At 44.1% G+C, this 24,259-nt stretch overlaps 1 protein-coding gene across 2 annotated transcripts in view; it reads left to right on the top strand.

Moving 5' to 3' along the window:
- Positions 1-24,259, top strand: part of RARRES1 (retinoic acid receptor responder 1) — a 59,888-nt gene that overhangs the window by 29,169 nt on the left and 6,460 nt on the right. For both annotated transcript variants that reach the window (XM_066259041.1, XM_066259040.1), the window contains exons 2-4: positions 8,904-8,966; positions 11,608-11,791; positions 15,780-15,916. In XM_066259041.1, the coding sequence (XP_066115138.1) occupies positions 8,904-8,966; positions 11,608-11,791; positions 15,780-15,916 (384 nt within the window). The remainder of the gene's footprint in view (positions 1-8,903; positions 8,967-11,607; positions 11,792-15,779; positions 15,917-24,259) is intronic.

Genomic DNA, 24,259 nt, shown 5'->3' with positions numbered 1-24,259 from the left:
CGTGTTCACCAAGTCGAAGTTGGCACCAACACCATTCCAAATCTCTGCAAATGCAACCCAACCCCAGTTCAGTCCATCAAAAACTGTCACAGGAGCAGGAGTCCAGGAAAAGTCCACATTCAGGAAAAGTCCACATGGCAATGGAATTGCTGTCACCCTTCCACACTCTGCAGCTAGCATCAAAGTCCCAATGACTGCTGCTCCCAGCTGGCAATGACCCAGGTAGACTGGAAAAGCCATCCGCAGCATGCATGAAGATGGAGCTTCTGTTTCCTTTAAACTGGAAAGATGAACCCAGGGGGCCTTATACTGGAGCTTTACAGCCATGGGGTGGTGAGGAGAACCTTGGAATACACTAAGTTGGGTGGCAGAGGTAAATTTGTAAGTTGGCAAAAAAAGGAAAAAAGGAGCTCTAAATTAGGAGTAGGTCCTAGCCTAAAATATGAATGGGGCATTGAGGCAGGAGGAATAAAGGAAAGACTATATATTAAACAAAGCAGCAGAAAATAGGACTATCAATACCCACAACAGAGATCTTCGAGGGAAGAATAAAAAACCTGAATATTTAGGCAAGACATAGTTAAGTGGCCCTTGTGTAAATGAGACCAGTCTACTGGCTACTTGGAAGAAATACCCCAGGCTCGTCCACAGTGTCATAGATGGGGCTGACGGCCCTGGGCACCTTTTAGCCTTCAGTGGTAAATCTCAGTATTCTGGGCAACGTTAGGTCACAGGTGGCTGGAGCAGGGCTAGAAGAGACTGAACCCTCCCTTAGAGGAGCGAGGAGGAAGCCTACCTTCCAGTGTCCCTTCTTCCTCACAGCAAAAGCATGTAAGCCTGGCAGGCTTTGGCTTAAATGACCATCCTTTCCACTATTGAAGCAGGACCCTGATGCAGTTCCAGTTGGGGCGTTGGGGCCTTTGACGGCGTATGCCAAGAGCTAGTATTTTACCTGATCTCCTTTGGGCTTTTTCTATCTCTTGGTACCTTAAAAGCCATGCTCAGAAGATCTCACTGAGGGGCTTGAATAAAAAGGGGTAGTAGTTTGCAGGACAAAAAAATTTTGGCATCTCTTGTTCCTCAGCATTCAAAGTAAAAAGCATGACAGGGTAGACCCACAGGAGCTCCAGGACATGACCCCCCCCCCTTCTTTTTATATTATTTACAATTGATCTTCAAGCAAATGTTAAGCACACTTTACAATACTTTGACTTCAAAGATTGCAAGAAATTCCTGACTTTGTTAACTTTTAACGAAAATAGAGTAAATGCACCTTCAAGCAACATTCCCACACTTATCAAAACACCCCCTTAACATTAATTAACAGGCACTTTAGAGAGTACATATCAAAACTGAAAAATCCCAGTGTGATCTTCATTATTCTCCTATAGTAAAAAAAAATCTTTATATTTTTATTATGTAAATCTATGCTGCTTCAAGCCTTCCACTTGTGGCCTGGAGCAGCCTGGCTAAATTAGCAAGTCTTTTGGATCCAAAATGAGTGCACTTTACTTATTCCAAACAAAATTATATTTATGTAGGGAAATGAAATTATTTTTATTTCATTTTCAATACTAGAGCCGGCATTTCCAAAATTATTATTATTATTACTTTTCATGTAAGGACTTAATTCAGGCCTTATAAACAAAGACACTTAGACATTTAACAAAGACTTCACATACAATCACACAAATCAAGAGTGAAACCCGGGGTTTTAGAGATTAAACTATGGCCTGCTTGATCTTAAGTGGGGCTACCTTAATAGGAATGTAATAAGGATATATACTAAACAGATCTCTCTTGAAAAATCTCGAGATGGCCGTATGAGATTTCTGTTCAGCAACACCCAAATCAGGCCCCCCTTTCACCCTCTTTTCAAGCAATGGAGCAGAAAAGAAATAAAATGATCTAAAACATTAAAAAAATTAGATAATAATAATTGAGAAAGGGAAGAGAGCATAGTAAAATAAGCCTCATACAATTGCTCTTGTGAAGTGAGTCTCTCATCTAGAATCATGGTGTCTCACCAGTCACTCAGGGACCCACCGAGGAGCTTCAGCAGACCTAGGAAAAACACACACATATCCTCAGCCCCATAAGAGAACAGGGTCTGGCCCTTGCCAGATTCCTGTGAGTGGGTCCCTCCACTGCACTTCAGGGAAGGCTTTCCTTGCAGGGTTCCAGAGTCTCTCTGCTGCTGAATGACCCTGTACATCAGTATTCAAAAAATTTAAAGTAAAAAGAGCATGACAAAGAAGATTTGCAGGAGTTTGAGGGTATATTTCCCCTTTTTTTATTTTTTCCAATTGATTTTTAAGTGTTTGATGTGCACGCTCTACAATGCCTTGACCTTGGGGATTGTAAGAAATACCCGTCTTTAGGTCAAATCCAAAAGTCTGAAAAATGTAGTAAATGCTTTTCCTACATATGCAGGAGCATTGTCAGTTTTAATCAGTTTAGGAAGTCCAATAATAGAAAATGCATACAAGCAATGAGCTATAACATGCTTAGCAGCCTCTTCTATTCTGGCAGAGGCTACTATAAATCCAGAATAAGTATCCACTGTAACATGGACAAAGGACTGTTTGCTAAATGAAGGCATATGAGTAACATCTATTTGCCAAAGTTGTCCCGGTAGGAGTCCTTGAGGGTTAATTCCAAATGAAGGGACAGATTGTAGTATAGGACGCCTTGTACAAGATTTAACAATCTGCCGTGCTGCTTCCTGAGAAAGTTGAAACTGTTTAGGCAGGGCTGCAGCATTCTGGTGATGGATAGTATAAGACTGAATTGCTTTTTCTGTCATGGTTGCTCCAATAATTTTCTTTTGGGTAGCTTGATCAACAAGGGCATTCCCTTGTGCTAAAGTTCCAGGTAGCATGGAGTGAGCTCAAAATATGTCCTATAAAACACGGAGCTGTATGTTGACGTACAAGTCTTTGAAGGAGAAACTGCTGAAATAGTTCCTCATTAACAGTTGTCCCTAAGACAGCAGTCTCTATAGTGGAAACAACCATAAGTAAATATCTGCTGTCTGTATACAGGTTAAAGGAGGAATATGGCAAATGCTGAAAAGCCATGATAATGGCATGTAATTCTACTCTTTGAGCTGATTTTAAGGTGACTGTTTCAGTATAAAGCTGTCCATTGATTATTAAGCCTGCTATTCCTGAGCTGGATCCATCAGTAAAGATTGTAGGTGTTTCAGGAATGGGCTCATTAACAACTGTCTTAGGAAATATAAAGGTAGTAATTAATGAAAATTGAACTATTTTATCAGCTGGGTAGTGAGAATCAATTTGGCCTGTAAAATTTGCAAAAGCAATTTGCCATTTTGTGGAAGTTTCCCAGAGCCATTGTTGTTGATCCTTTGAAAAAGGAACAACAGTCTGTGGCTCAAAACCTATAAACTGTAAGTCGCCTACACCCCTTGATAATCAAGGAGGCAACAAGATCAAAATATGGAGATAAAACTTTCTTAGGAGTAACAGCTAAATGAATCCACTCAATAGGACCTGAAGCTTGCCACAATAGTCCCGTTGGAGTATAACTCAAGGGACACATTAGTAAGGCAATTGATTCCTCAGGATTTATGTGTTTTAGTTGTGCTTGCTGCAAGGCCTTTTCTGCAAGCTGTAAAGCTTGTTGTCCCACAGCTGTAAGTAGCTGAGGAGAAGCTGGTTTAGCTGAGCCTCTAAGAATATCAAAAAGTTCTCCAGTAGTTAATTTCAAGGAAGGTCTAAGCCAATTAATATCTCCCAACAGTTTCTGGAAATTGTTTAAAGTTCGCAAATGATCTGTCCTGATTTTTATTTTCTGTGGGCAAATTTGTTGTCCCTCAATAATTTGTCCTAAATAAGAAAAAGGTAAAGATTGCTGTACCTTTTCAGGATCTATATAAAGTCCTGATTCTTTCAGAGAATATTCTAGTTGTTGCAAAATGGTAAACACAGTGTCTTTATCTGGATGAGCAATAAGAATATTATCCATATAATGAATTATGTATGCCTTAGGGTGCTGCCTTCATACTGGAGAGATGGCTTGAGCAACATATTTTTGGCCCAAGGTAGGACTGTTAGCCATACCTTGAGGCAAAACTCTCCATTGATATTGCTCCACTGGAGCCTGGAAATTAAGTGAAGGAACACTGAATGCAAAATGCTTGCAATCATGAGGGCTTAAAGGAATAGTAAAAAAGCAATCCTTCAAGTCAACAACTACAAGGTGATAATTCCATGGAATGGCAGTAGGAGAAAGAAGTCCTAGCTGGAGAGGACCCATAATTTCCATAGTCTTATTTATTGCTCTCAAATCTTGTAATAGCCTCCAGTTTCCTGATTTCTTTCTAATGACAAATATAGGTGTATTCCATGGACTATTAGATGGTTCAATGTGCCCAAGCTGTAGCTGTTCCTGTACCAATTGAGCAGCTGCCCTAAGTTTCTCCTGAGAAAGGGGCCATTGGTCTACCCATACAGGATTATCTGATTTCCAAGTAATTGGGTCTGCACAATGCATTATTGGGGTAGCGGGAGCTACCAAGGCCCCTATGCTAAATTTTGATATCCTAATCCACACCTTCTGGTATTGGGTGCCACTTCTATGGGGGTGAGAATTCCTCGCTGTTCTTTCCCTAGACCCTTAGTGGGCAAAAATCCCTGATCAAGCATTTGAGTGCTAACTAAACTATTAAGACTGACAAGCAATGCTCCCATATTTTTCAAAACATCTCTACCCCACAAATTAACTGGCAATCCAGGGAGCACATAAGGCTGAAAAAAATCCAGAATGACCTTCTTTATCTTCCCATTGTAAAAAACTAGAACTTTGTTGAAGGGAGTTACTCTGTCCTATACCTTGTAATTCTGTGGCTGCTGCATGAGTGGGCCAGGAAGGAGGCCAATGTAGCTTAGCAATAACAGATACATCAGCTCCAGTATCTAAAAGCCCTTTAAACTTACGCCCTTGTATTGTTAGTTTCATTTCAGGGCGTTCCTGACCTATTTTTTGAATCCAATAAGCAGTTTCAGTGGAGCCAAATCTTTGATTCTCTTGGGGTCCCTTTAGCAGGGTTTGGCCCTGTCTTAAAAGAGGTAAAAGGATTAACTGAGCAATTTTCATGTCAGGGGAGATAGTGACTATATTCCTCAGAGGGTGAGCCATTACTTTAATTTCCCCTGTATAATCAGAGTCTATTACTCCAGGAAGAACAAAGATTCTCTCATAGTTAAACTACTTCTGCCTAAAACAAGAGTCCTACTGTGTTACTGGGAAGTGGCCCAAAAATTCCAGTGGGTATAGCTTGAGGTCCCATCTCTGGAGTTAATACGAATTGGGAGGTGGGACTGAGGTCCAGTCCTGCACTGCCTGTTGTTGCCTGGATTAGTTGGGCAATGTTTGGCCTGCTGGAATCAGTTTGCTGAGGAAACATTGACATTACCCCTATTGTTTGATGGGGCCAGGGAGGGCCCCATTGTCCGTTCCCCTGCCCTCCGGTAGTATATTTAGTCCTCCCCTTACTCTTCCAATGTTTCCCTTGTCTACAAAGTGGGCAGAGATCTGGAGCCTTAAGGGCTGGCTGTCCTTGAGGGAGAGGTCGAGACCAATATCCGGGGGAAGCAGGGCAGTTTCTAGCAAAATGCCCAAACCCCTGCATTGAAAACAGTTTCCACAGGCAGAAGTACTTCCCTGACCTTCCTTATTTCACTTATTCTGTCCTTTATCAAAGTTTTGTCCTGGAAATCTTGCCTTATTGCCTGTGGTAAAAGCAAGACCTTGCATGTATAAAGGCCCAACATTGGCGCATATTCTGATATAGTCCTCCGTATCTCCCTTCTTGCGGTGAGGCCGAAGTGCAGCCTGACAAGCAGAATTAGCATTTTCATAGGTTAGTTGTTTTATTAAAACCTTTTACACATTTTTATCTCCTACTATTCTTTCAACTGCTGAATTAGCTGTGAGACAAAGTCTTGAAATTGCTCGTCTGCATCCTGCCTAATTTTACCAAATTCTTCCGTTTTGGTCCCTGGAATAGGCAGGCATTTTCATGTCTGTGTGGCTATCTGATTAATTATATCATAAATAGCTGGTCCATACTCTAATTGAGTAGCTGTACGGGCATATTGTCCTTCTCCAGTTAACATATCTACAGTAATAGCAACCTCCTCTTGCTGATTTTTCTCATCCTGCTCTACAGCCTTTTCATGAAAGTCTGACTTCCACAGCAAATAATCACCCCTGGAGAGACAAGCAGGAGCAATTGCCTTCCAGTCACTTGGGGGAAGAGCCTTTGCACTAATAGTATCTAATAAACCAAGTGTAAAAGGGGCAGTAGGCCCATACTGAGCATAAGCAAGTTTAAGCTCTTTCAGAGTTTTAAAAGGTACAGGTTCATGTTCTCGCACTAGTCTCCCTATATTATCCTGTCTTTCCACAACAGGAAAACAGGCAAAGCCATCTATTGTTTCCCCTATATTTCGAGCCTGGTCTATAGATTGGAGAGGTGATTTCCCAGATTTTGAGCTATAGACTCTGGAATCAGCCCGATAAGGGAACGGAGGAGCAGAGGGTTGAATGTAGAAAGGAGTTGAGGGCAGTGGAGGCCCCGCGGCTAAGGCAGCCATAGCCACGGATTTTTCATCCCCCCTGTTATCCTCAGACTCCAAGTTATCCTCATATTCACATCCCTCTGTTTCCGGCTCACCCTGATACTCTTCAGACGAGTTGTCTTCATATGGAAACATTTCTACAAAAAGGTCCCTTATTTTTTACCCTATCTGTCCCATAATCTTTTACTCCCAACTACATTTTCCCCAAAAACTTTCTTTACTCACTGTGCGCACTTCACTTTGGGGAGTTCCGTCACCTTCCTTCAGTTTTAGTTTCCTCGTACTCATACTAAAGTCATCTGTTCGGGTGCCACTTGCTGTGGACCAGTGAGGCTCCTAATAACGGTGCGGAATTAAGGAAACACACTTATCAAAACAAAAATGATGGGACCAGGAGGACTCTTCAAACTGCCTGGCAGTATCCGAGTGCCCCGTAGCCCCAGTTCACTTTATTATATAGCCATGTGCAAATCAAGGACCCCGATACAAAGTTGCACATCCAAGGCTAAGACAGGAACTCTCCCAAGGCATAAAACAGGATGCATTAGTGAAATCTACCAACATCCGAAAACAAACAAAGAGTCAGAGGAAGGGCATGTATATTGCTTCCAGCAGCCCAAGGAAGCAAGTGGAGTGGGTGCAAATACTCAGCATCAAAGCCAAATATGGAGATGAGGGGGGGGAGAACTTAGCCTTTTGCTAAGCCTCAAAATCTACAATGGCTTTTTGCCATTTACGGTCCACAACAAATGATATAAAAGTCTTCTAAACAGTTTAAATTGCTTTAATGATATGGGTATGTATACTCTAAAAATATGAGTTGGAATCAATTCAAAAGTTTCAAAGTCACTTCCAAAGTTTAGAAATATGTATCTTGTGGAAAATGCAAGGGAAGGAGAGATCCTAACAGCTGAGGACTTGTCCATTCATCCTGTTCCAGACTATAGGCAAATCCTACCACTGACCTCACTGGTGGGTCCCTCTGCCATACCCCAGGTGTGGGTGTGGCTGGCACCCTACTGTCCTTTATTTTTATTTTTTTGAAAGAGTGAGACAGAGAGACAGAGGGGAGGAGAGGAGATGAGAAGCATCAACTCGTAGTAGCATCACTTTAGTTGTTCATTGATTGCTTCTCATATGTGCCTTGGTGGGGTTGGAGTGGAAGAGGGCTCAAGCTGAGCCAGTGACCCCTCGCTAAGGCAGTGACCCTTGTATCATGTTGATGATCATAGGCTCAAGTCAGCAACACCATGCTCAAGCCAGCAAGCTTGGGGTTTTGAACCTGGGACTTCAGTGTCCCAGGTCGGTGCTCTATCCACTGAGCCACCACTGGCCAGACTTCCTACTGTCCTTTAGATCTCAGCTGATACATCCTTCTCTCAGGCACTTTCCTTGACCACTTGTTGGTACATCCGAACCCCAAAAAAAGCCCTGAGACTGAAAATCTACCTCTGTAAGGGAGGGCTGGGAAAGACTGAAGAGGCAGGCCACTCCAGTCTGCCAATAAACAGAGTTTATTAAGGGAAATTTACATACAAGGCAAGTCTTGGGCTGCCACCAAGATAAAGTAGATCATCTCCATGTCACTTGGCAGGTGCTAAAAAATTCTATAGAACACGGCAGGATGGACAGAGGTATGGGTATACACACGTGCCTGGGGCAGGACAGCTGCCGTTCCAGGAACCAGCATGCTGTGGGGCTTAGAGGTAGGGTCGATCAGACTGTCTCTGAGGGAACTTAGGGAAGAATGTCTGACCCCGATCTAGCTCTCTGATCTGGTAATGATCATGTCGTGGACAGTCTCTCCTCCATACCACCTTGGTGAAAGAAGTCACTTCTGTGCCCACCACTCTCTTCAGTCACCACCATTTACCTATTACTGGATGCAGCTTTGCTGTCAGGCCCCCTGTTCCACCATGAGCAGCAGGAGGGAGGGCCTGGTCTGTCTCCCTCACTGGTGCAGCCCAGGGCCCAGGACAGGGAGACAAGCACTGAGCAGCTGGGGCATGAGCACCCTACAGCCCTGCACCTACACATCTGTTCTCAGTCAACTTCCAGCCTCAATATGACTGTTTCCATTTCTCAGCCTCCCTCTTTGTGAGCAGGTGTCAGCTAGCATGTAACATGGCACAGTCAGACCAAACAGGAGATCTTTGTTCCTTCTAAAAGTACTAACATAATTTGGCTACAAGGGCCGCAGCTACCGTGCCCATGCCATGTGATCTCAAGTTGTTTCTTGGCTATGAAGACGTTGGCAGAGCTCCCACAAGCTGAGACGCAGCTTCTCTCTTTCAGGTCAACTCAAAGAAGGAATACCAAGTTGACCTGGTGTTCACCACAGAGCGCTATAACCCAGAGGTAAGCTGGTGTGTGTGTGTGTGTGTGTGTGTGTGTGTGTGTGTGAGAAACAGAGAGAGGGACAGATGGGAAGGGAGTGAGATGAGAAGCATCAATTCTTTGTCGAGACACCTTAGTTTCTCATTGATTGCTTTCTCATATGTGCCTTGATGGGGGGGGGGCAGGCTACAGCAGAATGAGTGACCCCTTGCTCAAGCTGGCGACCTTGAGGTTTTGAACCTGGGTCCTCTGCATCCCAGTCTAATGCTCTATCTACTGTGCCACCACCTGGTCAGGCTGAATTTATTTTTTTTAAAGTAAGAATATTAATATGTAGTTACCTGGAGGGTTTTGTTTTTCCTGTCTTTGTTTTCTGTTTTCAAGAACTGAAGAACAGATCTAGAAACTCAAGATTTCACTCCTTCCACATCATGTCCCCCTGCAGGGCTGCATCTAAAACAGTCCACACAGCCATGACTCCCGCCTTCCCTGGCCCTGGGAGAGAATTTCACAGCTCCCTTTAGTCTTCCTCCCCAGCACCTCAGAGTCCTCAGAATGACTCACTCTCAAGTGCCAACTTGTTCCTATTCCTGTAGCTGGTGACATTTTTCATTAGCAGACCAGCATAGCATGAGGCCAGTTCCAGAAGCTTTCTCAAATAGAGGCATTCTGTAAAACACAGAGCAGGAATAATGCATGCCACAGGCATCATGAGTCTCTTTACAGTTCTGACCAGGTGGATCTGCTTTGCCTGTTTCCTTTTCTCTGTTCTCAAGAAAGAGCAAACAGAAGACTTATAGAAACTAGGACCAGATGAATTTCCATGTGTTGGTGAAGCTGGGAGGCAGCAAGAGGGGTAGGGAGAGCAGCCCAGAATCTCGTGTGGTGCTGAGTCAGAGCGGACGGAGATGAGCAGGCAGCATCCAGTGGGACAGTGTGTTAGGGGGCAGACTTCAGAGCGGAGCCATCACACCAGCCCAGTGCTTCCAGGAGAGTGTTTACCAATATTCAAAAACAAGTCCTAACAAGACAATATACTTGGACTTTGCTAATTAACCTGAAAATTAAAATTTTCCTCAAAGCATAAGGGAGATGCCTTTAAATTTCTAGAGTTGCAAACTGAAAGTGTTAAAGTTAAAGGAAAAACAACTACTAGATTATTTTGACCAACAGTATGTTTCTCCAAATAGCACAGCTAGCTTATTAAAATGATCCATTTTAGGGGGTGAGGACAGTCCTTTCATCTCCAAACAACTGCTTTGATTCCATGGAGCTGTGTTTGGGGGGGGGGGAGAATAAAAAGGAAAGGAAAACAAAAAGAGGTGATAGCTGACTTTTTTCTTCCCTGGAAACGGGTCCAGCTCCCAAATCAAAGCAGACTGTGCACCAGCCTGTCTCTGTGATAAGCCTCTTCTCGGTGCCCTCCACCTCTTTGTCTACACTGCACTATGTTAGGATTTTAATGCACTATGGAAATTTCCTCCCATTTGAAATTAGCACCCACAGGAGGAAAAGCTGCCCACTGGAAAGCCTATAAGTAGATCCTGTTTTGACTGACAGTTTTCTTGTGGCCTCTTTCTTCAGTTTATTTTTGGTTGTTGTCTTGAGACACTACCCAGTTTAAACAAGTGAAAAAGTGAAAAGAACTCTACCATTCAACCAATCATGGGGCAACAGGGGTTTCTAACTCAGGGCACACAGATGGGTTTGAATGGGCCATAGTGGCCCGTGAACCTCCTCAAATTCTAGGCCCACGTTGATGGGATGCACATATGTGTATTTTTCTGGGAATAAGTCCCCTGACTTTTATTGTCAGGTTATGAGACATGTGACCTTTTTAAAAGAAGGGAGAAGCACTGTGCTAGAAATGAATCATACATTTGCTGTGCACCTAAAGTATCCACTACCCAGCTCCCACTATGTCTGGGTGGGAGGCAAGGAGGGTGACCCCAGGATGCTCAGTACTGGAACATGTAGATGTGAAGGCAAACAAACAAACCTTGGTCATGCAGGTGGCTGACTCAGCCCCGTGGGGATGACCCCTGCCTCTGCTTCATCCAGACTGGATCTCAGAGTACAGACACGGAGTTAGTGCAGAGACAGGGGCCTTGGCATCAGACAGACATGTGCTTAAGTCCCGGATTACCACTTCCTAGTATGAGACGTGGAGTAGCTTCCACTTTAAATTTTAGCATCTTAATCTGTAAAATTGGAATAAAAAGACCAAATTCATAAGGCAGCATGAAGATGTTGCCATTTTTATTAAGAGGCACCAGCTTCACCTTCTGGTTCAAGTTACCAAGCTTGAGATCCAACAAAGCATTCTGCTAGTCTAGAGAAGAGAGTCAATTGCCTACTATCCTAGAGGTTTGAGCCAAGCAGTGCTCATGAGATATCAGTGGTGCCTATTTGGAACAGGCCCAGCATTATTTTATTAGGCTACCATCAGAAAGCAGGAGTCTAAATGCCAGCAAAGAGTGAAGGATTATTGTGTTCAGCTGTGAGCACAAAAGTCACTTTCCACAAAGCAGAGGCCACTCCTCTTTCTGATGCCAGTGATACCTGCCATGTTCCAAGAACTTGGCGATCATGTGTTTGTGTATTGGGGTGGGTGGGGAGTGAGAAGGAACCAATCTGTTGACTCCCAAACTCTTCATTTCAGAAAGGAGAGGAACGCTTGGGGAAGTGTTCCGCTCAAGTGTTTTTCAGGAATGAGAAGCCCAGACCAGTTGTGAATGTCACCTGTACACGGTTCATCAAGAAGAACACAAGACAACAAAAGGACTATCTGCTTTACAAGCACATGAAACAACTTAAAAAGTCCTTGGATGTAGTCAGCATGCCTGGTATGACCAGTATCTGGAATTTCTATATTCAGGAATGTATATAATTACGAAGTCTTAAAAAGAAAAATTGTTTAAATTTTTATCCCCTAAACAGCACTGCACCTCATTATTAAACAACACTCAGAAGTGTCACTTTCCTGTTCTTCATGTCCAGTACAGTGTAGGATCTGAGCCCTTTTCCCTCTCCCATTTCTCCTCCAAAACAAGGCCAAGGCATGATGAATCTCCAGGGGATCAGTAGAGATCTTCAAACAGGACACACACATAACGGTGCACTTTCCCAGGAAGAGTCCAGAACCTGAAATGATATTTTTAGCAGTTTCCGGTGGTGGCTATGGAAACTTGAGGTGAAAAGACACCATCCAGAGCCTCTGTTGTGCCCATCACGGCCTTTTGCATGGGGCTGAGTGAACAGGACTGTCTCAGGGCCTCAGCACGGGGCTGAGTGAGCAGGACTGTCTCAGGGCCTCTACACGGGGCTGAGTGAGCAGGACTGTCTCAGGAACTCTGCACGAGGCTGAGTGAGTCCACTGTCTCAGGGCCTCTGCACAGGGCTGAGTGAGCTGACTGTCTCAGGACCTCTGCACGGGGCTGTGTGAGCAGGACTGTCTCAGGGCCTCTGCATGGGGCTGAGTGAGCAGGACTGTCTCAGGGCCTCTGCATGGGGCTCAGTGAACAGGACTGTCTCAGGGCCTCTGCACGGGGCTGAGTGAGCAGGACTGTCTCAGGGCCTCTGCACGGGGCTCAGTGAACAGGACTGTCTCAGGGCCTCTGCATGGGGCTGAGTGAGCAGGACTGTCTCAGGGCCTCTGCACGGGGCTGAGTGAGTCCACTGTCTCAGGGCCTCTGCACGAGGCTGAGTGAGCAGGACTGTCTCAGGGCCTCTGCAGGGGGCTGAGTGAGCCGACTGTCTCAGGGTCTCTGCACGGGGCTGAGTGAGCAGGATTGTCTCAGGGTCTCTGCACGAGGCTGAGTGAGCCGACTGTCTCAGGGCCTCTGCACGGGGCTGAGTGAGCAGGACTGTCTCAGGGCCTCTGCACGGGGCTGAGTGAGCAGGACTGTCTCAGGGCCTCTGCACGGGGCTGAGTGAGCCGACTGTCTCAGGGTCTCTGCACGGGGCTGAGTGAGCAGGATTGTCTCAGGGTCTCTGCACGGGGCTGAGTGAGCCGACTGTCTCAGGGCCTCTGCACGGGGCTGAGTGAGTCCACTGTCTCAGGGCCTCTGCACGGGGCTGAGTGAGCAGGACTGTCTCAGGGCCTCTGCACGGGGCTGAGTGAGCAGGACTGTCTCAGGGCCCCTGCACGGGGCTGAGTGAGCAGGACTGTCTCAGGGCCCCTGCACGGGGCTGAGTGAGCAGGACTGTCTCAGGGCCCCTGCATGGGGCTGAGTGTGCAGGACTGTCAGGAACTCTGCACGGGGCTGAGTGAGCAGGACTGTCTCAGGGCCCCTGCACGGGGCTGAGTGAGCTGGACTGTCTCAGGGCCCCTGCACGGCGCTGAGTGAGCAGGACTGTCTCAGGGCCTCTGCATGGGGCTGAGTGAGCCGACTGTCTTAAGGCCTTGCTGGGAGGCTGCAGTGGAGTCAAGTTATCTTATTTGAGGGCAGTGGTACCATCTCCAGTAGGAAATGAGCCATGTCCTCTGACGTGACTCAGCTGAGGTGAAGCAGAGCTCCTTTGTCTCAGCACTCAACAGAGTGCGCAGGCAGCAGTGGAGACTCGGCATTAACAGCAAATTCAATTTTCAAAACCACAAAAGTCATCTCTGGACTTGTACTTGATACATGACCGTAACAGCACTTTCCACCCTACACTCTTTTGCAGTCCACTTGTTTTTCTAGACCCGGCGTCCCCACACTCCGGTGTGGGCCACATGCGGCCTCCTGAGGCCATTTATCCGGTCCCCACTGCACTTCCGGAAGGGGCACCTCTTTCATTGGTGGTCAGTGAGAAGAGCACTGTATGTGGCAGCCCTCCAATGGTCTGAGGGACAATGAACTGGCCCCCTGTGTAAAAAGTCGGGGGACCCTGGTAGACTGTGACAGCCCCATGTCAACATGGAGGCCTGTGGTCTCCATTCCTGAGTGTATCTGTGCCTCATCATTTACTGAGACCAAGTGTTCTTAAATCCTGGAGGAGAAACAGAGGTTTTTGTGTTTCTGAAGTTCAGAAACTTGGATAATTCTTATTATAGTTTCTGACAACTCAGGTTAAATCCTGTTCCAAATAATTGTAAGGAACAACTCAACTCTTATGTTATAGAATTTGTTTATATTTAGCACTGCCTGAAATAACTGGGCTAAAGGCAAATACTTAAAATATAGTTAGTTATTTAGGGATTTTTTTCTCCCCTTAGCATTAGTTAGGGAAATAGTGTTTTATATATCCTCCTTAAAACACAAATTCTAGAAATTGTATAGGAGCTTTTCTTTGAAGATTTGCTGCAATATCATTAGATTTTGGACAGTTTTTTTTTTTTTTTTTTTTGAGAGTATGTTTATTAAAGCTGGGGACAGTGAAACAAAGAAGGATTTAGGATGAAGAAGCAAAAGGAAAGCCCAGGTGAGCTGCTTTGGCTCACAGTAAAGTCAGAGAAAAGAGGGCCCCCCCCTTGTGGGGACCCTTAAAGTTTAGGAGTTGAACACCTAAGGGGGAAGAAGAGGAGGAAGAGGAAAAAGAGGGGGAAGGGAAAGGTGTGAGCATGCTCTCCGGAGGGAGAGCACACCGGATTTTGGACACTATTTAATAGTGCACATTAACTGGCTCATGTCTAGTTAATAAATCCTATATGCCCACAAGGGTCACTCTGTAACAATCTAACTTCATGTAGCTACTATACAGCTTCAAACACTTTCTTCTACTAGTAGAGGGTACCTTTTCGTCAACAAAATTACAACTTCTCTTATCACATTAAATTCATCAGAGACTTTTAATGGTGCTATTTATAACCTGTCCATGTATATAAAATTACTTAAAACTGAAAAAGTTTGGTTTTTGCTAAAGTGAATCAAAACCATGGGGATATCCTTGGAGTACCCAGTTCAAATCTCAGCATATTCTACTCAGTGTTTAAGCAGTCCAAAGCACTGGAGTGTTGTAGTGCAGTTTCTCTACCACTTGTGAGACAGTCTAATCCACTTCAGGATACCCTGCTCCACACTGTTTTCCTCCTAAAAGGTAGTTGTCTGGGTATTATTACGAGTACATTGCACAAACGTTCTATAGAGGAACCCAAGTACACTGCATATGAAGGGAAGGCCTGCAGGAACAACCAGCCAGAGCCTGTCTGTTCTAGAGTGCGGCCACTAGCATTATGCTTCCAAACGTCCTCATTAGTCACTGTAGTAAATGTAACTAATTTATCTTCTCTGCCAATGGGTTTTCATCTTACAAGTAGTTATCTCACAAGTCACTTGCTAAAATTTGAGTTCCTAAAAATCACAAGAGGTGATTTATTAATCACTGTATCTCTACCTCTAGCAGTTTCTGATATTACGTAGGGTTGGGTTTTGGGGGGGGGGCAAATATTTGCTGAATTAAAAAAACTTCAGGTCCAAAAACAATGACAAAGAAAATACCTACTTGATTTCTTCATGTTCAAAAAAAGTTGCCAATCCATTTGTCAGAGGACATGTAAGCTGGCAGATTGGCAAAGACCATCCTGTGATATAGACCCCCAACCAGAGGGAATGATTTTGATCTAATCATAAAGTTCTTCTCAATTAACAAGATTTTAGATTAACTTTTGGGTATCATTATAGCTCTTAATTTGCATTTATATAGCACAGCAAACAGCCCTGGGATTGTTTTATAGTAGTTTTACTGGAAGCAGGTAAACCTCAGTCTAATGTAAATAGATACAAATATCGCTAAAGGTCTTGCTGTGACAGAGATGACTGATGTGGCTTATTTGATTACTGAAATTTCTGAAATTCTGTCCCCAAACTGTTTCATACAAATGTGGTTTTGTTTGTTTTCTCGTGCTCTCAGATAGCCATGGGCACATCGACCCCTCCCTGAGACCCATCTGGGACTTAGCTTACTTGGGCAGCTCTTATGTGATGTGGGAGAAGACCACGCCATCTTTTCACTACTATGTGGCGCAGCTCAGCAGTGTGAAGCAGTGGGTAAGAAACACTGACTACGGACCTGTGCCACAACCAGTTCACAACCAGTGCTTAACCTAAATTACCGTGGATTTCCAGTTTCACAGCAAGAGGTTTAGTTGCATGTCATTCATTCAATAAATACTGGAATGCTTGCAATGGCCAGGTATTGTATTAGGGACGGCAATAGCAGTGAACAAAAAACACAGTGTAGCTGTCCTCATGAAGATTAATTCTAGGGATGGAAGAGAAAGACAGTGAGGCAATGCACAGGTAAATATGTATCAAACAGAATTACTAAGTAGGGAAAAGGGAACGCAGATATTGACAGGATGCCTACTTACATAATCTAAAGGGAGGCCCCTCTAATTCCTGCAGAAGCAACGCTGGAGCAGAGGCCGAAGGGAAGTGAGAGAAAGCCCCGCTCCGTAAGTGCAGGCAAAGTGGACGGGAGCGCCATGTGGCTGACAGGTGGAGAGACGTCCCTGAAGCTAGTGTGGCTGCAGTGAGTGACAAGGGGAATGTGCCGGAGGGGACCAGTTCATGTAAGGCCTGAGGTCCATCAGAAAAACCTCTCTGTTACTCACAGTGGGGTTTAGCAGAATGACATGATCTGACTTACAGTGGGGATCATTCTGGCTGCTCTGTTGAGAACAGACTGTGGACATGATGGAGGAGGAAGGACGACCAGTGAAGTATTACTGCAATTCAGGCTAGGCCTGGTGGTGGTTGGGAACAGGGTGGGAGCAGTGGAGGTGGTGGGAAACATTTGGGTTCAGGAAGTATTCTGAAGACAGACTGATAGTATTTGCTGATGGGATGTGGAGAGCAGGATGAGAAAAGTCAAGGATGATTCATAGGATTTCTGCCCGAGTAACTGGAAAGGGAGATTTCATCTACTGTTTGGAGAAGATGCCAGGAACAACAGATCTGGGGAGAAATTAGCTGGATTTGGGGCATAATAAACTCTACAACCAAGCAGAGAATATACAGTCATATGTATGTAAGAGTCTCAAATTCTGGGCTGGAATCATTCCCCTGTGGCTGGTTCTTAAAGCCACAAGACCACAAGACCAGATGAGATCACAGGGAATGAGTGGTATATAGGAAAGAAAAGAAGTTACCTAAGGACCAAGTCCAGAAATGCTTCTAACTTTGGAGGCTGGAGAGTGAGAGGAGAAAGTGCTTCAAGGATGAGGACTGACAATCAAAAGCTAGTGGAAAGTCAGGTGAGAAGAGGACAGAGATTTAACCACTTGATTTGGGCAGTTGGAAGTCAGTGGAGCTGATCAAGAGCTGCAGGTGCAAGGGGGAACAAGAGTAGAGGAAGGGGGCACTCCACCTCTGAGAGGGACTATCGTCTGTTGTATTTTTAAGCTGAGATATACAGTATAACAGCATATGTAGATGTTGAGAAAAATCCAGTAGAGGGGATAAAGCTGGACTAAGAGAGGATAAGGTCAATCCAGATGCCCTTAGATGGGAACATGGAGAGCTCGCCTGGAGGAAAGGCAGAGAGAGTAGCCGAGATGCTGGCAGGAGTATAAATATCATGGTGGTGGCTTGTGGAAGTTCTATTCTAATGGCTTCTGTCTTGCGAGAAATGAGGCAGCCATCAGCTGAGAGCTAGGGGTTGGGGGTGAGGGACTTGGGAATGTATGGACTTGTGCACCATGCAGCACTGCAGGTCCCTGGGACGTCTGTGGTAGTGAATTTAAGAGGACCAGTCACTCTCAGCTGTGTGTGGTGTGGGCATGGGTTTAGCCAAGGTTGGAGTTTTGGTCAGGCAAGTATGATACAAAGAGAGAGGGGCATTTCCAGAGAAAACAAAATCAACTACTTGAAGAGGCAAACTAGCCAAACAATAGTATAAATTTCTAAAACTCAATTTCTTCAATGACGTGTGAAGCAGTGTGTTCACCGGTGGATGGATCAGTGCATATCTTGTGAGTGCAAAGATTTGCCCAGAGTCACATCAGCGTCAGTAATGCCTGTCAGACTTTGATGTGCCTTCCAAAGGCCACTTGTAAATCAGACAACTGTATATGTAGTCTCTTTCTTTACTCACCAGAATGAACATATTTCTTCCCTCTTAAAGAGTGCTTTTTAACAGAAATGACCATTTAATTGATTGCTGCTATATAACGAGATAAAACTGTCTACCCTTTTCTGTCTCTCATCTACCAAGATACTCATATCCTCAACAAGAGGCTTTTACCTTAACTGAGAAGTCAGGGGACATTTTTGTTAACAATGTAGAAGATATTGTCAAGATAATGAAGAGGAGAGGAAAACTCAGTAGAAGCAGTCATCACAGAGACAACAGAGAAGAAAATAGTATCTTTTAACATCAGTGTTTTCCTTTCTCTTGCAGTAGTGCATGACACGTGGCCAAGCTGACCCCCAGGACACTAACCCCTGGGACACCATGTTCAGAACCAGCAGCCCTGTCTCCCTCTCATTCTAGCCCATCCACCACCTGCCCATCAATACCCTTCAACAAGCCTGCAAGTGGGAAGAGGAACAATGTAGTTGTAGAAAACAAACATGCTGATTCATGAGGAACAGTGCCCCTGATTAGGAGTTTTGGGTTGTAGATGAATGATATATGAATATGCAACTGACTTGCTGGTCACCCAAGGCAAATCACGTCATCTCTTAGGGCCTATTAAATGATTAACAAATTTACTGAAGTCCTTGAAACTAACATAAATCTAAATCACTGAAGTAATTGGGAAATTTGGTTTCAAAGTTGATACACATTTCAGCTTTGCATTGTCTTAGAGAAAAGAATACACAGACTCATAGATTTTTCAAGTTCTGCCATTCGGTGGTCACTAAATTCTCATAATCTTGCATCAAAAGAAGCAACACAGCAACAAGCAAAACAAGCATTGATTTTTAATCACTAAGATCAGGAAAACTAGGTGCTGTCCTGGGAGACGAGAAGCAGACGGTGGGGCTGACAAAGCCAAGACTGCCCAGCACAGACACAGGACATGACTGGCGGTGCTCTGCGGCCCTTGGTAGCTCAGACAAGTATGGGGATTATAGTTTCCAAATAGTTTCTGGGTGGGAATTACTATCTTTACATCCAGGTTAAACTCACCTTTTAATGCAAGTGTGTAAGAAAGGACAGGCTTAGAAACCCACAGCTTCAAACAAGCAAAGCTTGAGGGAAGTGAGGGCTACAGAAGAAAGAACTGAATACAAACAATATAAGACCCAGCTTACTGGCACGCCTATTGCTTTAGACCAGAACAACAGATGCCATTCCCAATGCCACGAGGACTATGCCAAGGGAAGGGGAGATAGTTACTGGCTAGAGAAAAAAATGGTTAAGGACTTTCCTTATACCCTTAGCCTTTGATATAAATTGAGAAAAGTGAAACTGAGCGTTGTTTCAACTCTTAACAATAACAGATATGTACTGTCAGTACCCCGAACTATCTTTGTGCAGCACACCACTACTAATATGTTCAAGTCCTACCCTAGCTATAGGGGCCCTCGCTGGCCAAGGTACATTATAGAAACCATCTTATCTACTGTTTATTCAGCTAAGAACTCTGCTTTTGATAGCATATATCAATAGCCTGAGCTTACTTACTCTCTACTGGAAGCACTGGTTCTGCTAGGGATAATTCTCTGGGGGGAGATGTTGGAGGGGGTGGAGGATGGGGTGGGTAACATGTAAGTAGAAGGGAACGAGCATGCTTCTAGTCAGTCTCTAGGAAGATTAAAGTGCTGAGTTACCAGAAAAGGTCACAGTGAATAATCAATTTGAACCATAATGATTGGGAATTTTTGACAATTTGACTAGCAGCCAAGTGATTATTTTTTGAGTAATATTAAAAACAATGACTTCTTGGCAAAGCTCGATTTGTTGAGGACAGTCCAGCCCTGGAATACCTTGGCAGGCTGATGAACACCATCCCCTATGCAGTTTTTTTTAAATATTTTTAATTAAGTGAGAGGCAGGGAGGCAGAGACTCCTGCATGCACTCCAACAAGCCTCCTACTCGGCAATGCTCTGCCCATCTGGAGCTGCTGCACCGCTACTTGGCAAGCAAGCTGTTTTAGCACCTAAAGTGAAGCCACAGAGTGATCCTCAGTGCCCAGGCCCAACTCAAAGCATTTTTGCCATGGCTGCAGGAAGGGAGGAGAGAGAGAGAGAAAGAGAGAGAGAGAGAGAGAGAGAGGTGGGGGGGGGTGGAGAAGCAGATGGTTACTTCTCCTTGTGTACCCTGGCTGGGAATCGAACTTGGGACTTTTCTACACACCGCGCTGATGCTCTACCAACTGTCAAGGACTAAAATATTTTTTCTAGATTTTATTCATTTTTAGAGAAAGGAGCGAAAGAGAGAGAAAGAGAGAGAGAAAGAGAGAGAGAGGAGGAGAGGAGCAGGAAGCATCAACTCCTATATGTGCCTTGACCAGATAAGCCCAGGGTTTTGAACTGGTGACTTCAGTGTTCCAGGTCAACGCTTTATCCACTGAAATTTTTGTATTAAAAAATGGGTCACACTGTATATTTAGCAGAAGAGTTTGTCAAATGGAGTTGTAATCCTAGTTGTTTCCAGCCTTGCCTCTTTTTTGCCAAAAAATATGGAGTCTACCATGATTTCCTCCAGAATACTATTTTCAGAAACAGAGTAAGAACTCATTAACCTGAAAAAAAAATGTGCTTTTTGTTTGTTTTGTTTTAATAGATTTTAGCGAGAGAGGCAGGGAGAAAGAGAAACAGGAACATGGAGCTGTTCCTGTGTGTGCCCTGACTGGGAATTGAACTGGCAACTGCTGTTTTAACCAACCGAGCAATCCGGCCAGGGCCCGGTTTTTTAATTACAGAAAAATACAGGGTTAATAATCAGGCCTTAAGAACAAGTACAGGCACACAGAAGCCCGAGACAAAAACCATACAATATGGCGGCCCGCTGGTGTGGGCTGTCCTGAGGTAACCACTCCCTTCCAAGGTCAGCATAGTTACCAAATGAGGGTCAGGTAAAGTTAAATACACCCTCAAACCCAGCAATACCTGAATGACCACTGGGGCCTCCAAAACCTGTTTCTTTATAAAATAGAGACAGTGAAGTTTCTCTCAAGCTGACTTTGCAGCCTGTGCCCAAGGTAGTCATTCACCAGTACACTGCCGGGCAGGAGGGAAGGAAGCCTGCCCATGGATGCAGACACCCCAGGATAGCAGTCAGTATCTGACCCTCTCTAGTATCTTCTCCCTCCAGCACCCCCTACACACACACACACACACACACACACACACACCTGCTGGAAGCTTCATGGCTTATAAAAATCTTCATCATTGGGGGACTGAAAAGATGGCAGTGGAGTAGGCGGATGCACAGACGCCCAGCTCTCACAACCAAACTGGAATACAAATCAATTTAGGAAAAATCAGCATGAAAAACCAACTCTGAACTACAAGAACAGCTCTCAAAAACCAAGGAGCAAAGAAGAAGCCACAACAAACCTGGTAGGGAGCACCTGAATATCCCCTGCTTGCAGGAACGGAGGGAGGGGGGTGTGAAGCTGAGAGCCCAGAGGGGATCTCACACAAGGGAAAAGAGCAGAAACTACTGCTCACAGCCACTTGTCTGGCGACCAGGGAGCAAGGTGTGTTGAAAAGACCAGCTTATCTTTTCAAGTGGAAAACAAAGAGAGAGGGACAGACTGTGAGGGGCTAAGGAATGAAGGAGACGACCTAAAAAAGCTGAATCATCCGTGCTGGAGGTGGCCATAGCTGGGGGAGGGACTGAAACTTTCACAAAACAGAGCTGAACTGCTTCCAGATCAGAGATCTCCAGACAGAGCTGAATTGCTTACGGATCAGAGATCTCCGGAAATCTATCCAGCTCCAATCAGTGCAACAAGACACAGCTGAAAACAAGAAGTGGGGAGGAGGGGCAGTAACTCAGGTCTCCATGGAGATCTGAGATACACCTCCCCCTACTGAAGCTGAGAAAACACCCTGCCCCCAGAGAGATTAGTTGGCTAAATAGGCCTTCAGAGTCTCAGGTTACACCTATGGCATTCCTGGATACAGTTTCAAGGAAGCCCCCTGCTGAGATCAGTAAACAAGACTATCACCTGTTAAGAAAACAAACAAATCAAGACTTCAAAGCTGCCCAAATCTGAAAGTGGATAACAGATAACAGCTGATACCAACCCAAGAAGACCTAGAAATAACACAACTGAAAACTGGATGCAGCCTGACCAGGCAGTGGCTCAGTGGATAGAGCATTGGACTAGGATGCAGAGGACCCAGGTTCGAGACCCCGAGGTCGTCAGCTTGAGGGCAGGCACATCTGGTTTGAGCAAAAGCTCACCAGCTTCAACCCAGGGTCGCAGGCTCAAGCAAGGGGTTAGTCAGTCTGTTAAAGACCCGCGGTCAAGGCACATATGAGAAAGCAATCAATGAACAACTAAGGTGTTGCAATACACAACGAAAAACTAATGATTGATGCTTCTCATCACTCTGTTCCTGTCTGTCTGTCCCTGTCTATCCCTCTCTCTCTCTCCCTGAATCTGTAAAAAAAACCAAAAAAACTGGATGCAGACAACACCAAGCCTAGACTCAAACAACTCTACAAATAAAACACCCAAAAACAGACAATGAGAAGACAAAGAAGTGCAATCCAAATGAAACCACAAGAGACACCTTCAGGAGATGAACTGAGTGATATGGAAATAATCAAAGTCCCAGATGCAGAGTTCAAAATAATGATTGTAAGAATGCTTAGGGATCTTAGAACAACAATGGATGGTCATTATGAACACCTAAATAAAGAAATAGCAAGTATAAAAAAGAATCAGTCAGAGATGATAAATACAATATCAGAAATAAAGACCACAATGGAAGGAATTAAAAACAGGATAGATAGAGCTGAGGACTGAATCAGCGAGTTGGAGGACAACTGGAATGAAGGCATGAAAGCAGAGAAGAAAAGAGAAAAGAGACTCAAAAAGTCAAAGGAAACTCTTAGAGAGCTCTGTGACAACATGAAGAGAAATAACATCCACATCATAGGGGTTCCTGAAGAAGAAGAAAAAGAATAAGGGATAGAGACTCTGTTCAATCATATCATAGCTGAAAACTTCCCTAAATTAATGCAAGAGAAACTCTCACAAGTTCAAGAAGCACAGAGGACTCCATGAAAGAGAAACCCAAAGAAACCTACACCAAGACACATCATAATTAAAATACCAAAGCTAAGCGATAAAGAGAAAATATTAAAAGCTGCAAGAGAAAAAAAAGTTATCACCTACAAAGGAGCCCCCATAAGGATGACATCTGACTTCTCAACAGAAACACTTGAGGCCAGAAGGGAATGGCAAGAAATATTCAAAGTAATGCAGAACAAGAACCTACAACCAAGACTACTTTATCCAGCAAGGCTATCATTTAAAATCGAAGGAGAAATAAAAAGCTTCCCAGACAAAAAACAACTCAAGGAATTCATTACAACCAAACCAATGCTGCAGGAAATGTTAAGGGGCCTGTTGTAAACAGATCAAAGTGGGAAAAGAATATAGCAAAAAAAAGATACATCTTTAAAGAAGAAAATGGCAATAAACAACTACATATCAATAATAACCTTAAATGTAAATGGATTAAATGATCCAAACAAAAGACATAGGGCAGCTGCGTGGATAAGAAAACAGGACGCATACATATGCTGTCTACAAGAGACACACCTTAGAACTAAAGATATACATAGATTGAAGGTAAAAGGATAAAAAAAAAACATTTCATGCAAATGGAAATGAAAAAAAAGCTGGGGTAGCAATACTTATATCAGACAAACTGGACTTTAAAACAAAGGATATAGTAAGAGATAAAGAAGGCCACTACATAATGATAAAGGGAGTAATCCAACAGGAAGATATAACTATTATAAATATCTATGCACTTAATATAGGAGCACCCAAATATGTAAAGCAGACTTTAATGGATCTAAAGGGCGAGATCAACAGCAATACTATAATAGTAGGGGATTTCAATACCCCACTAACATCACTAGATAGATCCTCAAGAAAGAAAATTAACAAAGGAACAGCAGACTTATTGGAAACACTAGATCAACTTGATTTAATAGATATCTTCAGAACCTTTCACCCTAAAGCAGCAGAATATACATTCTTTTCAAGTGCTCATGGTACATTCTCTAGGATAGACCACATGTTAGGGCACAAAAGTGCTCTCAACAAATTTACGAAGACTGAAATCATATCAAGCACTTTCTCCGATCACAACGGCATGAAACTAGAAATCAACCACAACAGAAAAGCTCAAAAATTCTCAAACACATGGAAACTAAATAGCAGGTTGTTAAATAACAAATGGATTAC

This window comes from Saccopteryx bilineata, chromosome 2 (assembly GCF_036850765.1).
Source record: "Saccopteryx bilineata isolate mSacBil1 chromosome 2, mSacBil1_pri_phased_curated, whole genome shotgun sequence".
Classification (NCBI taxonomy): domain Eukaryota; kingdom Metazoa; phylum Chordata; class Mammalia; order Chiroptera; family Emballonuridae; genus Saccopteryx; species Saccopteryx bilineata.
The sequence above is the reverse complement of the archived record's forward strand: the minus strand, read 5'-3'. Positions and strand labels throughout refer to the sequence as shown.